Below are 16470 nucleotides of genomic sequence, written 5' to 3' on the forward strand. Positions count from 1 at the left end.
TCTAGCACATTAGTAGACAATGAAAAATTATGAATGTTTGGGTTGGGAGAGATGGTACTGATGATAATATAATTTAGGAGAGAAGAAAAACATCTAACGTAGACTCAACAATAAAAGTAGCTGTAATCCATCCTATCCCAGTAGCACATAAACGCACACTAAACCATATGCAAGCCTCCTAGATCTTCCATCAGATACAAATGGAATGCATAAGTATTATCTAGTCCTATTTACAACCAGTCAGAAATCATCGCGACACGAAAAATGTATGGACAGATACAGCGTCAGAATATCACGGAAAATAGAATGTTCCGAAGTTTAGAGTGAAATAATAAAAGTTATCCGGAATTGGGAAGGGAATCCACAAGGAAATTATTATATTTTTGTGTGTATAGCTAATCCCGTACAGTGGTCAGGCCCCAAACGACGTTTAGAAATGACGCTCGCTAAAACGAGCGATCACACTTCCGTTTTGCTAAATTGCATCCCTAGTCCCGTGCATAAAAAACAAAAAAAAATCTGAGTTGCATAAATTACGAAAAATATAAAAAATATTACATTAATCACAATAAAATGAAATAATGAGAATGAGCATACCTTAGCTAAAGAAACAAATGTTGTCGAAATAATCAGGTTAGGAAAAATAACGACTGACGGGTCCGGATGTTTGTTTACAGCTAATGTCAACCCTCTATGCAGGAGATTAGAGCAGCGACAACCACTGTTTAAAGTGTTGTTGTGTTTCTGCAACCACTCTCTCAGAAGGTAATTATCGCAGTTGAGGTTATGTATAACTTGAATATATGTATGTATTCGTGCTGTAGACCAGTATGGAGTCCTGGGCAGTAACATGATTGTATAGTTTCGATTGAATCAATCATCGAAGCAAACACTAAACAGGGAGTCTATCGATTTTCATATATAGAATATGTATATTTGTGCTGTACTGTACTCTAAAACAGCATTGTAGTCATTTACGTGATACATTGTTGATAAGTTTAGAGTGATGTGTCCAGAGGTTTAAGTTATCTAACCACTTCATCATAGACTCGAGGAACCAACCACATTTGTACTGGGTGACAGCTGAGTATTTACTCCAAACTCCTGTTTTTATTCATTTGAGTGCCACTTTCTCAGTTGTGAGGATGATGCTCATGACCAACCTCCATCCATGGTGGGTAGTTCATATCAGTAAATCTGGTGGTCACCAGGAAATCTTTATCATATTCTATTGAACTTCAATTTGAAGTGACTATATTTGTTCAGTTAAGCAGAACCGGTGATACTAAACCGTGCCCTAACGTGCCCAAATGGCACCAATCAATTGAAACCAAAGATTTATGCTCTCAAACTATTCAAAATAGTATAAAGTATTATTTTGGAGAATTTGAACCAGTTTGATTCAAATTCTGCAGAGATATTTTGATGCAAATTCTTTGACACTCCCGATGAATTTTCTCTTGGTCGCCATCTTTGTTTTGGTTGCAGGTTCCGTAAGGCGCCGCTAGATGGCTTGTGGCACTGGAGCGTGGCATGAAAATGCAAAAATTCCGTTCATATTTCAAAAATTTAATCAATTTTCCTATTTAGGGGGGGGGGATAGCCCCCCAAGCCCCCCGGCTACTACGGGCCTGAATAACGACATCCACTACAGACCTTACATTTGAGATTCCGGTGTGTATATAAGAACAAGATAGTTTATTTACAAGATTAAAAAATGCCAAACAAATTTGGCTATTGGGACCTGACTAGCACAATGGAGTAATTGTTTAGATAAGCTCGACTAATTGACATTAATTGTGCAAAACAAGGAACCAAGCAGCCAAACAAAAGAAGCTTAATGTTTAGCATGAATTTTACACTCTTTGCTAAGCGCGGGTAGCACTTTTTGAAATAAATAAATCAAACGATACAGAATTTTTCACAATATCATACTACAAGAATGAACTATTACTTTAATCATTATTACGCCAGGAAATCTTAAGTTCTCATCACGCACATAACATAGGTAACGTTAGGGCACGGTTTAGTATCGCCCTGCAGAACTAAGCAATATAGCATTAGAAAATTAAATAGTAATTTTGTAAATTATAATACTTGAATGTAATATGCAATTTTCTTGACGGAAATGAAAATAAAAAATACCCTGCTACAAGCAAATATACTAATGAACGAAGTCACTAGCATAGGATTGGGACACCATCTTTGAATATGGTTGTACCAACGTTTATGGTCGGAAGAGTGACACTTAGATCGGAAATTGAAATATGTAGATATGAAGAAGTTCATGAATTGCATCATAGTGAAGGGTGAGCAGGGCTGCCAACTGAAAACACAGGATCAACCGAGATTCTTTGAGCGAATTGCTTATAGGTGCCATTTACAACATAATTAGTAATACAGTGGTAGTACCCTTAAACTCATGTCTCAGGATTGAGAAAAGGGATGATGTTCTAGGTGTGGTACATTATTATTATTATTTCTCTCTCTCTCTCTCTCTCTCTCTCTCTCTCTCTCTCTCTCTCTCTCTCTCTCTCTCTCTCTCTCTCTCTCTCTCTCTCTCTCTCTCTCTCTCTCTCTCTCTCTCACTCTCTCACTCTCTCTCTCTCTCTCTCTCTCTCTCTCTCTCTCTCTCTCTCTCTCTCTCTCTCTCTCTCTCTCTCTCTCTCTCTCTCTCTCTCCATGGAATGATTACATTAGGTTAGGTGAAATTACCATATTTTAGGTTTGGAGCTGTTGGACATAAAAGTTTCATAAGTTTCATGTCAAATATCCATGTTTGCATGATTATAGAGTTTTACATGGTACAAGAGAGAGATGGTAAAGGTTAATCACTTCAGTACAATGACACCTATGTAGGTGTCATGTGGTGCAAGTGGTTACATGAGATGCTGGTGTCGGCATTTTGATTATATATATTTTTTGTAGTTGTACATGAGTTACCCCTGGTTTCCATGAACTGGTTTGATCATGTTTTCTGTATTTATTATTACTCAGAGTAAAAGAATGAGTAATACAGGAGCCAATGCTGTGTGCAAGAATTTGACTCAGACTGAAGTGGTTAAAAAGTGGCTTAACATTTCTTTGAGTAGATTTATTAAGAAAAGAAAAATAATGCATGACTGGTCCATAGGGGTGCCATGATTTTTGAAGGCATGACTCCATATGAAAACTGTAGTCAGATCCCCAGTACAAGGTACTTGTAAAAAAATTTTTTTATTTATGTACCATCTCAATATTTAACTTAACTTTTTTGAGACTGAAATCATAAATGAAACGATATAGAACTCTGCAGCTGAGACACAACAATCACTCTGAACTTATTCCTTTCATTTGGTCTCTGTGGTTACTTTCAGTATTGCACTTTTCTGAGCAAGGTATATCATTTCACTTGGGCATGCAGCACACTGAAGACTTTAATGTACTTGTTCTACCCAGTGCTCTGAATTTTTGCTTTATATATTTGATTTAAGAAGGATGTATGATGTTGAATGACTTTGGATGTCTTGCATAATGTGAACTACAAAACAGGTGAATGCATTAGGTCATAAGTCTTATTTGTGTAAGGGTTATGCATCAGTTTACTTGATTCATTAGTCTTGGCATCATAGTTTTAGTTTTATCCATTAAAGTAATGAATGCATTTTTCCTTGTGTTGCAATGGTTTTTTAGCTTTTTATTTCTTCGCTCTTTATTTGCAGATGTACTGATATGCATTTCAACTACATCCACTTCTTTATGAATATAGAATGATTGAGAGAAGAAACTAAAGTTTACAGGGTGGATTACTTTGCTGATTAATTTTTACATTTTTGTTTTTTTGTATGTAGCTGTTTGTTATTGTGATTTAGTTATTTTAAGTTGGGAAATTGGATAAGAGGATAGCTAATACTTTATTAAAACCATTAGGATTTCGATGTGAATTGATAATACTCTTAGTTTAATTAGTAAGTTAAAGATAGAATATAATAATGCAGTCTACTAAGAATTTACTCAAAACTAACTTTTAGTCCCTGAAATAGAGTTGGTTAATGCATAGTAGATGTAGCCTCAGTTTAAGGTCAGCTTCTAGCTGATTGATAGCCATGGCTCTAGATCTAGACCTAGAATTTGTATGTTCTTCCCCCAAATCAGCTGTCTTGAATGCAATAAGACGGGGGCAAGAACGCTACAACCATGCCTCCCATGCAGTCACGGGATGGTAACAGTGTCAAGCTGGCGGTGGAGTTCAGGGACCACATCCCTTTCCTTGGAGAATGCGATCAAACCAAACCACTCAGTATCTTTATCGATGTAAGTATAATTGCTACTGCTGCTGTCGCCACTCTTGCATTTGCCAAATTGTATGTTTTCTTTGCTCTTATAATGGCTTTTGATTTATCTCCTGCATCCTAGCTGCTTTGTTTTTGTTTTTTTTTTATTTTTTTTATATATATATATTTTTATTGTAAGGCTTGTCCTTGTTTCATACTCCATGATTGTCCTTATGATAGTAGATATCAAGATTCGCTTTGACAAAATTTCTTCCCACAGGATTTGTGTGCTCATTGGAAAAAAGAAAACCCTGAACAGTACGCTTTGCAGTTTACGGAAGCACCACAGCATTATGTTACAGAAAAGAATCGGTTACGAATAAAGGTAATGTCACTGGTGTTGGTTGTTTTTGGAATTAAGTAGGAAACATGCAAGAGTGGGAGTGGAGTTGGTTAGTATTTTAGGATAAGTCTCTGCACACTATTTTTGGAGATATTTTATCGTTGATATATAATGACTTTAATGTTCATATTGTAATTATTTTTGTGTCGTCACACGTTCTTTTAGCTCATATCTTACAGATATTATATATACTAGTATGCTTCAACATAATTTACATCATGTCCAGTAGTATATACATACATATACTAGTTTTTTAATAAGGGAGGTAGCCAAAAAAACAAAAGCATAAAAACCACTCCCATCCATTCCATATCACACTCCACTTCCCTCCCTCTTATCTTGGCACCTGGATAACAAGTCATCCCGGCATCTTACCAACTAGCCTGGATCAGAAGCAGTATCACAAGACACAGCACATCCACAGCAAGGCTGCTTCATTAAATTGGTGAAACCCTCCATCCCCTCGTGCAGAAAAGGAGAAGATGGGGAGAAATCCCTTTGGGCTGTGTCAAATTATTTCTCTCACACACTCCCTCACCACCCATTCCATCTCATGCATCACAGCATCATCCATATACAACCATTCTCTATTTATCCCTGTCTTCTGTCCTTTCCCGTCCTTGCTCAACAGACATACCCCTCTTTCCCAAAGCCCCTTTTACCTCATCCATCCATCTCATCGTAGATCGAGCCCTCATGTTCATTCCTTCCACCTCTGCCTTCCACACCTCTTTTACTAATCTTTCTTCATTCATTCTTTCCATGTATCCAAACCATCCCAATACTCTTTCATCAACCCTATCTCCCAACTCCCTTTCCACCCCCGTTCTCCTCACCTCCTCATTTCTTACTCTATCCATACTTCTCAGACACCTTATCTCAAACATGTTAAACTCCTCTCTTCCTCTCTTATGTTCCATGTTTCTGTCCCATACAGTGTTGTTGGCACAATCACTCCTTCATACAGTCTCCTCTTAGCATCCATTCCAAAATTCTATTTCTCATTACACTTTTTAATCCACCAAGGCATTTACTTGCTTCTCTCAATCTACATTCTACCTCCACAACGACGCCTCCCTTTCCTGCCACATTCGTACCCAAGTATCTAAAGCTATCCACTTCCTCCAGTCTCTATCCCTTAATACTCACTTCCAGTCTCCTTGTACATCTCATCACCTTACTTTTACCCACATTTATCTTCAATTTCCTTCTTTCACACACTCCCAAACTCTGTCACTAATTTTCTCAATCCCTTCTCTGATCCTGCTAAAAGTGCAGTGTTGTCCGCAATAAACTGGCTTATCTCCCACTTTTCTCCATTTTCTTTAACCAACTCCATTCCCTGACCCACTACCCTTGCATTTACCCCATCCATGTATAAATTGAACAGCCAGGGTGACATAACACATCCTTGACGAAGTCCCACCTTTACCTCAAACCATTCACTCTCTCCATTTCTAATCCTCACACACGCTCTACTACTCTTGTAAAAACTCTTCACAGCTCCTAAAAGCTTTACTCCTATCCTGTATATCTGCAATACCTCCCACAGTGCCTTCCTGTCTACCTTGCCATAAGCCTTTTCCAAATCTATAAAAGTCCAAAAAACATTCTTACCTTTTCCTATAGCTTTCTCACATGTCTTACCACAAAAATTTGATCCATGCAACCCCTACCTGTCCTAAACCCACAATGTTCCTCACCAATTACTTGCTCTGTTCCTCTCTTAATCCTCTCAATCAAGACCCTCCCATAAGCCTTCCCAACTACACTTAACCACATCCATACGGTGACTCCTATGTAGGCGGCATGAGGAGCAAGTGGGTACTCGATGATGCCGATGTCGGCATCTTGATTATATTCATTGTAGTCGTACCTACGTAATTTCCATTCTCTCTAAACTGGCTTCATCAATTTTCTATGGTTATCAAAATACACGGGTGAAAGAGAACGAACGATTGAGCACTGACTTTATTTTTTATAATGCGATTATTATGACGCAACATCGCACGTCGGGCAGCTAATACTGCCAGATGTGCGATGTGCCCCGGAGTGAAGAGGTTAACAAGCTGATCCCTCTGAAACTACTACACTCATACTTGTCCCCTTTTCCCTTGTAAAGTGGAACTATATAGGCATTCCTCCAGTCCTCTGGCACTCTACCCTCTTTTAAACAAACATTAAATAACCTCACCAGCCAGTCCATCACTGTACCTCCTTTTTTCAGACATTCTGCATGACATCCATCCAACCCAGGTGCCTTACCTGTTCACATCTTAACAACTACCTTCACTTCATCTTTCCTTATTTCTCTTCCATTTTCCTCACCCATCACTGTCACTTTCATAGTGCTTCCTACTGCAACTACCTTTCCCTCCCTATCCTCCTTCACATTTAGCAACTCCCTAAAATACTCTGCCCATCTTCTTTCTGCCTTCTCTTCCATTATCATCTCTCCATCTGCACCTTTTACCTTTCCTTCTCTACTTGATTTGCCTCCTCTTCCTCTTTTAATTTCTTTCCAAAACATCATTTATTACTTTCAAAATTTGTCATACTCTTACCCCATTTCACATCTGCTCTCCTCTTTGCCTCCTTTATCTTATGCTTTACTTCTCTTTTCTTTTCTTTGTACCTCTCATGATTCCCTCGTCCTATTTGGTAACCAATCTGTGAAAGCTCGTTTCATCTCTTCTACAACCTTCTTTGTTCCCTCATCCCACAATTCACTACCCTTCCTTCTATTTCCTCCCATCCTCTTTGTTCCACACACAATCTTTGCACACATTGTGACTCCTTTCTTGAACCATCCCCATTCCTCCTCCACTCCTAGCTGTACTCTATCCTTCACTCCCCCTGACTCCTCTCTCAACTTCTTCTTGTACTCCTCCTTTTCTTTCTCATTTAAGCAGTTCATTCAAACCACCTCCCTACCTTTTTTCCTTTTCCTCTTTCTCCATCTATCCTCCATTCTCAACTTACCTTCCACCAGAAAATGGTATGATATTTCCCCACTCTCCCCTTAGAACATGTACATCCTTAACTCTTCCTACTATACTCCTATTTACCATTACATAGTTCATTAATGGTCTATCTACCACCCTCTCCCATGTGTACTTATGCTTGACTTTCTTCATAAACACTGTATTTGCTATCATCAACTCTTTTTAGGCATATCTCCACCATCAGCTCTCCACTACAATTCTTTCCTGGAAATCCACACTTCCCAACCACTTCGTCTATTGGTTCATTTCCTACCCTAGCATTAAAGTCTCCCAATATCACTATATTGATGTTTCTTCCTAATCCCTCTATGCACTTGTTTAAATCTATCCAAAAAGCCTCCCTTTCTTCTACACTGTTCTCGCTACCAGGCCCATATACACTTACAAAAACATCTCCCTTCCCAGATTCACCTTCATCCACATTAATCTTGAAGAAACCTCCTTCCACTCCACTACACAGTTACCTATCTCTTCACTTACTAGTATATCCACCCCTTCTCTCCCTTGTCCTCTCTTCACTCCTGAGAACCTCCCAACTACACTCCCAAACTCACACTCGCCTCTCCCGCTCAGCTTAGATTCACTAAAAGACAACTCATCGATCTTTCCTCTCACAAACTTCTGTACAACATCCACGCACATTAAAAGACCCCAACCTTAGGGTACTGGTTGGAAAACTAGACCCTTTTATGCCTTTACTTTTTTTAGGAATGTCCCCTGTGGGGCTACAGGGAGAAGGATGCCTAGTCCTAATCCCTATCCCGTTTTTGTTGCCTTTTACGATTCAAGTGGGAAGACTTAGTGACAGTATTCTTTCCCCCCACCATAGGGGATAGTGGTGGGATAAAAAAAATCCTAACAACAGGTTCTCTTGTTAGGCTAGTAGCATGGAGATATCATTTAGGCTGTATTATAGCAAGTATAAACCCATCTTTAGTAACCAGTTTGTGGAGCTCATGAAATTCCAAGAACAGGTTCATAAAAATTGGCTGAATCCTACCACTGATCATAACAACAACATTATCAGGCACATTCTGGTTTGTGTCCTGACTGCACATCAACACATAGAAACAAGAAATAAATCCTTATAGATAATAACTAACAGCAGTAGTACAACACTTTTATAGTATCTTCATTCAGAAATCAAAATACTTCCCATAGATGCACCACATGAGAATGATGGGCATATGGTTTTATGCAAAAGTCCTTGAATTCACCCACCTTTTGCATTACATCACAAAAACAAAGCTTTCCAAACACAAAAACAACCCCAGCAACATTTACTGGCATGCTTACATTCAGCTCATCACTGCATTAAAACAGTACAAATACTGAATCGATCTGACTACAGACACCAATTACTTTAGATACAACCATCACATGGAAGATGCAGAGCACCTAATACTGCACCATCCCTCATTCCTAGATAGCAGTGTTTGTGTGGAATGGGAAATATTATGAGTAATCTACCTTTTTTCTTCAAGGGACCAAGATAGAAGGGACTCGTTTGGTATAAGTGTTTGTCTTGACTTTGCCACATATTGTTGCATGTACACATGTAAATTATTTGTGATAATGAATGAACATGATTAGACTTTTTTTTTTTTTTCTTCTTCTTTCTTTATCCAGCTCATAGAAAATGGAGGCGTGCATCTGCCAGCTGTCGGTTCCCAGTGTGTTAAAAAAAAAGCATGTTCAGACCATTGCTGAACATCAATATAACTGACTTTTAGGACATATTTGTATTTTGCCAACATCTAATGTTTTGATTTTTTTCTGTTTTCTCCCAGGATGGTGTAGTGCTGCGATTTGTGATATCTGCAGGCCACATGGCGGATGATATTCTGGACAAGCTGAAGCGTGGCAATGGGATCAGCAAGCAGGAGGCTCTTGCCAAGTTAGCCAAAATGAGCACGGACATCACATTCGCAACCAAATTTATCAATAAAGATGTAAGATACTAACAGGATGCATACAGGCCATTTTGACCATTTGCTTCTTGCCATCTATTATCTCGTTTGTTATTTCTAAAAATGAAAAATAGGTTAGAGCAAAGTTTGTTGAGGTGGGTGTATGGAAAAAAAAAGAGAGGAAAGACTAACAAAAAAGAGTGGAAAGATGGAGTGAACTCAAGGGAGGATAAAAAGGAGGTAGGAGGATGAGGTAAAGGGGGATTGGAAATAAGAAGACTAGCTGTCAAGTAGGGGGAGGTGAGGATTGGAATTTAACCAGGGGCTGCTAGGATTTGTCTTCTCTGCCCCAGAGGTTAAAACAATAGCAACAATCCCCCTTCCTCACTCTGTAGCCAATCTCTTCCTCCATTCCTCCATTTTCATATATATCAATTACCTTACTCTTTGATACATCAACTTTCCATTTTCTCCTTCCACCAAATTCACTCGACAAGTTTTGCATGCTGAATAGTCCTCTGCATACATAAAGGTGTTTATCTACCATCCTTGTCCATTCTACAATATCACTCCTCAATTCTGGCTAAATTGCACTGGTGACATTACACATCCCAGCTCCTGCCAACATACACCTCGAACATCTCTATTTATTTTCCTCTCGTGCACAAGCTTCATACCCATCGTGAAAGTTCTTCACTGTTTCCAGATATGTTCCCTCTACTCTACTCTTGTGGTTTCATATCTACTGTGTCTTGGTGCTCATATCAGTTATTTGTATGTGAGAACACGAGAAAATGTACTTAATATGAGTAGAGACCTAGAGTAAGGATAAGTTAGTGTTTATACTTTCTGTTTGCTTATAGAATATACATATATATACTGACAGCTTTTTCCCCTTTACAAGGGAGGTGCCAAAGTCGGTCATAAATCCACTCTCACCCATTACATCCCCACATATTCCACTCCCATTCACTCCCCTCCCCTCCCTACCTCCTATCTCTGCTCCTCCTGGATAACGTGTCATCATCCCTGCATCTCACCCTCTGCCCTGGGTCAGAAGCAATGTTGCAAGACACAGCAATTCCACATCATTTTATCAGCAACCCCACCCCCTCTCTGTCCCCTCATGCAGAAATAGAGAAGACGGGGAGAAATCCCTTTGAGCTGCATCAAAATATCATTCACACACACTTCCTCTCCCACCCACTCCCTTCCATGCATTAGAGCATCATCCATACACAACTATTCTCCACTCAACCCTATCTTCTGTCTTCTCCCTTCCTCAACAGACATTCGCCTCTTTCCCAATGCCATAGATACCCCATCCATGTCATCCATGGTCGACCCCTCATGTTCACTCTTTCCACACCTCTTTTACTAATTTTTCTTCACTCGTTCTTTCCATGTGTCCAAACCATCCCAATAATCTTTCATCCACCCCATCTCCCAACTCCCTTTCCACCCCCACTCTCCTCCTCACCTCATTTCTCACTCTATCCAGCCAAGTAACCCCTACCATACTACTTAGGGATTTCATCTCAAACACACTTTGAATATAGGGAGTTATAAATTGTCATTATGAATAAATGTGGATAAAAGTAAGGTGATGAAATGTACAAGGGGACAAAGTGGAAGCAGAGTGGAAGTGAGTAATAAGGGAGAGAGACTGGAAGAAGTGGATATTTTTAGATACTTGGGTGTGAATGTGGTGGGAAAGGGAGGAGTAGAGGTGGAGGTAGAATGTAGATTGAGAGAAACAAGTAAATGCCCAGGAGGATTAAAAAGTGTAATGAGAAATAGACATTTGGGAAAGGATGCTAAGAGAGGACATTGTATGAAGGAGTGATTGTGCTGACAGCACTGTATGGGGCAGAAACATGGAACATAAGAGATGAAGAGAGGAGGAATTTGAATGTGTTTGAAATGAGGTGCCTGAGAAGTATGATAGGGGTTTCTAGGCTGGACAGAGTGAGAAACAAGGTGAGTAGGAGGACAGGGGTTGAAAAGGAGATGACGGATAGGGCTGATGAAAGAGTATTGGGATGGTTTGGACACATGGAAAGAATGAGTATAGAAAGATTAGTAAAAGAGGTGTGGAAAGAGTGAACATGAGGGGGCGACCAAGGGTAAGTTGGATGAATGGGGTAAAAGGGGCATTGGGAAAGAGGGGAATGTCTGTTGAGGAAGGATGGGAGAAGACAAGGTAAGGGTGAATGGAGAATGGTTGTGTATGGATGATGCTGTGATGCATGAAAGGGTGGGTGGGTAAGGGAGTATGTGTGAAAAATAAATTGACACAGCCCGAGGGGATTTCTCCTCATCATCTCCATTTCTGCATGAGGGGATGGAGAGGGGGGGTTGCCAATTTAATGAAGCGGCCTTGCTTTGGATGCGCTGTGTCTTGCAACACTGCTTCTGACCCAGGGCAGTGGGCAAGATGTAGGGATGACCTGTCATCCAGTAGGAGCCAAGATAAGAGGGAGGGAAGGATGGGGATAGGAGTGGAGTATGTGGGGATGTAATGGGTGGGAGTGGATTTTATGCTTGTGTTTTTTGGCTACCTCCCTTATACATCATACATATACCAAGGCTTTTTCCCCCTTACAAGAGGGGTAGCCAAAAAGAAAAAGGCATAAAATCATTCCCACCCATTCCATCCCTGAATACACTCCACACCCCTCCACCCTCCCTCTTATCTTAGCACCTCCTGAATGACGGGTCATCCCTGCACCTTGTCCACTGCCCTGGGTCAGAAGCAGTGTCGCAAGACACAGCACATCCACAGCAAGGCCGCTTCATTAAATCGGCGACACCCCCCCCTCTCCGTCCCCCCATTGCATAAAATGAGAGGACAGGGAGAAATCCCTTCAGGCTGCGTCAAATTTTGCTCACACATACTACCTCACCCCACATCCACCGGCCCATTCCACCTCTTGCAATCACATCATCATCCATATACAACCATTCTCCATTCACCTGTCTTCTGTCCTCTCCCTTGTAAGGGGGGAAAAGCCTTTGGTATATGTATGTATAAATTGTCATTGTGTGCATCTTCCCACAGGGTCATGGGTGGTTGATCAGGGCTGTTGATAACTACCGTCCAGATACCACTATATTACCCAATGTCCTGGTGTCCTTCTTGGAGCTTATGGACCATGGCATTGTCAGCTGGGAGCAACTTGAACCTCAATTTATTCAAAAGGTGAGAACTAATAGAAAGTATACATGCTTCATTGCCATTTGTGCAAAGTAATTTCAGAAGTGGTGTGTCATTGTGTTTGTATGCAAGTAAACCTTGCTACCATTGAAGAAGATATATTTTCCTGAATAATTGAAAATATCATTAATATTACTTATGATATATACCTTTGTGTAACAAATGTTGACATTAATAAGTGAAATGTATTCAGGCTTATGCTGAAGTATTTACTTAAGGGGGATGGAAAGGAAGAATCAGGATGTGTTTGAAATAAAGTAATTTAAGAAAAGTTGTAGGTGTTATGGAAATAGAGAGAAATGTGGAAGTAAAGAAGAAAATGGGAGTTGAATAAACTATCAGATAGGATAGACTGGAGAGTGTTAAAGTGGTTTGAGCATATGGAAAGAATGATTGAGGAACAAATTTGTGGTATTTGGTATGTTATAAAAAGATGTTTTGGAAGGAAATAAAAAGAGGAACAGGCGAATCAAGTAGAGAAGAAAAGGTAAAAGGTGTAGATGAAGAGATGATAAAGATAATGGAAGAGAAGGCAGTAAGAGGAAGTTGGGCAGAGTATTTTAGGGAGTTGCTAAATGTTGTAGAAGAGAAGAAGCGAGCTTTCACAAATTTGTTACAAAATAGGACAAGGGAATCATATGAGAGGTACAAAGAGAAGTAAAGCATAAGATAAAGGAGGCAAAGAGGAGAGCAGATGTGAAATGGGGTAAGAGTATGACAGAATATATTGAAAGTAATAAAAAGATGTTTTGGAAAGAAATTAAGAGAGGAAGAGGAGGTGAATCAAGTAGAGAAGAAAAGGTAAAAGGTGCAGGTGGAGAGATAATTGAAGATGGGCAGAGTATTTTAGGGAGTTGGTAAAAGTGAAGGAGGATAGGGAGGGAAAGGTAGTTGCAGTGGGAAGGGCTAGGAAAATGACCATGATGAGTGAAGAAAATGGAGGAGAAATAAGGAAAGGTGAAGTGAAGGCAGTTGTTATGATGGGAGCAGATAAGGCACCTGGGTTGGGTGGATGTCATGCAGAATATCTGAAAAAAGGAGGTACAGTGATGGTGGACTGGCTGGTGAGGTTATTTAATGTTTGTTTAAAAGAGGGAAAAGGGGACAAGTGTGAGTAGTAATTTCAGAGGGATTAGCTTGCTAAATGTAGTTGGGAAGGCTTATGGGAGGGTCTTGATTGAGAGGATTAGGAGAGGAACAGAGGGAGTAATTGGTGAGGAACAGTGTGGTTTTAGGACAGGTAGGGGTTGCGTGGATCAGATTTTGTGGTAAGACAGATATGTGAGAAAGCTACACTGCTTCTGACCAAGGACAGTGGGCAAGATGCAGGGATGACCCATTATCCAGGAAGAGCCATGATAAGAGGGAGGGAGGTGGGTGAATGGGAGTGGATTATGTGGGGATGGAATGGGTGAGAGTAAATGTTATGCCTTTGTTTTTTGGCTACCTCCCTTGTAAGGGGGAAATAGCCATTGTTATATATATGTATCTTGATACATGATGGATCAGTTTATTCATTCACGTATTGGTTGTTTTTTGTACAGGTGGTCTCGTTCATCAACAATCCATCACCAATGGATGGAAAAATATTGCAGACGTCTTTGTCAATCTTGGAAAATGTTGTCCTGAACAGTCAAAGAAAGTATGTCCTGGTTGAAGAAGACATAACATTACCACATCTCTTGAGTCATATATCAAATAGCAAGGTAAGGCACACATGTACAAGTAATTTCTTTTGTCACTTAGTTGATGATGTTTTTGGCAAGGTTTCATGAGTGTATTGATCTCTGGCCTGTTCTTATGTAGATTAAGTTGTTTATCATTGAATATGTTTTATATGAATAGTGGTTGCTTTTAGTAAGCATTTTGGGTTTTATGCTCTGGTACCTGTTTGGATTAGTATTTGCTTAGTATTTAATTTAGTTGCTGTGAAGCCATTTTATGTAGGCAAGAGAAACCCATCCTCAATCAAAAAGGTTGAAGCATAGTTGGGAAAATATAATTATTGTTAGACATATTTTGCCATGTTGATATTGTGCTTACCAAAATTGGCCTTATTTGGTCTGATTCATGATGCACTCCACAGGGCAGTGTCTAATTTCACTTCAGGAGAAGTGAAATTCCTTAATATCTTAGGTTGAACATCTGCACCCTCACCCTCTCTAGCTGCAGTGGCACCATGCTTGGCAGACATGATCACCCTTACATAATTTCACAGCATTTTACTGCTCACCGTGATACTTGAGTACCATTGATGGGTACCTGTGAATGGTAGTCCTGCAAGCAGGTACATGTTATTGGTCCCACAACTGAACAGATGAAAAAAGGAAAGGGGAAAAAAAAGTAGATTGGGTGAAGGGGACATTGAGCAAAAGGGTAATGTCTGTTGAGCAAGGAAGGGAGAAGTCAGGAGATAGGGATGAGTGGAGAGTGACTGTGTATAGGTGATACCGTTATGCCAGGAAGGGAGGGGCGGGTTACGAGGAGTTAGGGGGTGCTTATGTGTGAATATTTTGACGCAGCCTGAAGGGATTTCTCCCCATTTCCTCTTTTTCTGCAGTAGGGGGGCAGAGAGGCAGTTAAGTGAATTGACCTTGCTGTGGATGTAGTCTTGCTGCATTGCTTCTGACCCAGGGCAGTGGGCGGGATACAGGGATGACCCGTCATCCATGAGGAGCTAAGATGAGAGGGAGGGAGGGGTGGTGGTTGGGAGTGGGTATGTGCCTGTTGAGCTGGCTACCTCCCTTATAAGAGGGGAAAAGCTCATGGTATGTAGATAGAATATCTTTCCATATATATATTAAGGTCTTTTTCCCCCTTATAAGGGAGGTAGCCAACTCAACAGGCACATGTTCACTCCCATCCTCCATACTTTCCTCCCTCCCTCTCATCTTAGGTCTTCGTGAATAAAGGGTCATTCCTGTCTCTTGCCCACTGCCCATGCCCTGGGGGGGGTCAGAAGCAATGCAGCAAGACACAGCACATCCACAGCAAGGCCACTACAATTAATCTGCGATCCCCCTCTCTCTGTCCCCTCATGTGGAAAACAGAGAAGAGAGAAATCCTTTCAGATTGCATCAAAATGTCATTCACACATAAATGCTCCCCATTCCCCCATCTCCTACCCACTCTCTTCCTTGCATCACAGTATCATCTATACACAGTCACTCTCCACTCACCCCTATCTCCTGCCTTCTCCCTTCCTTGCTCAACAAACATTCCCCTCTTGTTCAAAGTCCCTTTCACCTTTCATCCATCCATCTCATCCTCAGCCGTCCCCTCAAGTTCACTCTCTCTGTATCTCTCTCACCCACTGCCCTTAGTCAGAAACGATGCAGCAAGACACAGCACCTCCTCAAGGCCACTTCATTTAATTGGTGAACTCCCTCTCTGTCCCCTCATGTAGAGAAAGAGAAGACAGGGAGAAATCCCCTCAGGCTGTGTCAAACTATCATTCACATGTACTCACCCCCCCATCCCCTGCCCACCCCCTTTCATTGATCACATCATCATCTATACACAATCATTCTCCACTCACCTCTATCTTTTGTCTTCTCCCTTCCTTCTTCAGCAGACATTCCTCTCTTTCCCAATGCCCCTTTTATCCCATCCATCCATCTCATCCTTGGTTGCCCCCTCATGTTCACTCCCTCCACACCTCAAAGGATTACAAAGGCGGAGC

The 16470-nt window shown here is 40.6% G+C and overlaps 1 protein-coding gene across 2 annotated transcripts in view; it reads left to right on the forward strand.

The window, feature by feature from the left end:
- Positions 1 to 629: 629 nt before the first annotated feature.
- Positions 630 to 16470, forward strand: part of Ced-12 (engulfment and cell motility Ced-12) — a 40832-nt gene continuing 24991 nt past the window's right edge. The window contains exons 1-6 of one of the 2 annotated variants that reach the window (XM_076202122.1): positions 630 to 765; positions 4135 to 4293; positions 4534 to 4638; positions 9452 to 9613; positions 12633 to 12773; positions 14333 to 14494. In XM_076202122.1, the coding sequence (XP_076058237.1) occupies positions 4177 to 4293; positions 4534 to 4638; positions 9452 to 9613; positions 12633 to 12773; positions 14333 to 14494 (687 nt within the window). In that variant the 5' untranslated portion in view covers positions 630 to 765; positions 4135 to 4176. The remainder of the gene's footprint in view (positions 766 to 4134; positions 4294 to 4533; positions 4639 to 9451; positions 9614 to 12632; positions 12774 to 14332; positions 14495 to 16470) is intronic. The other variant, XM_076202124.1, reaches the window with a different exon arrangement.

The sequence above is a fragment of the Oratosquilla oratoria genome, chromosome 18 (genome assembly GCF_046742065.1).
Source record: "Oratosquilla oratoria isolate Oo_2021 chromosome 18, ASM4674206v1, whole genome shotgun sequence".
Taxonomy (NCBI): domain Eukaryota; kingdom Metazoa; phylum Arthropoda; class Malacostraca; order Stomatopoda; family Squillidae; genus Oratosquilla; species Oratosquilla oratoria.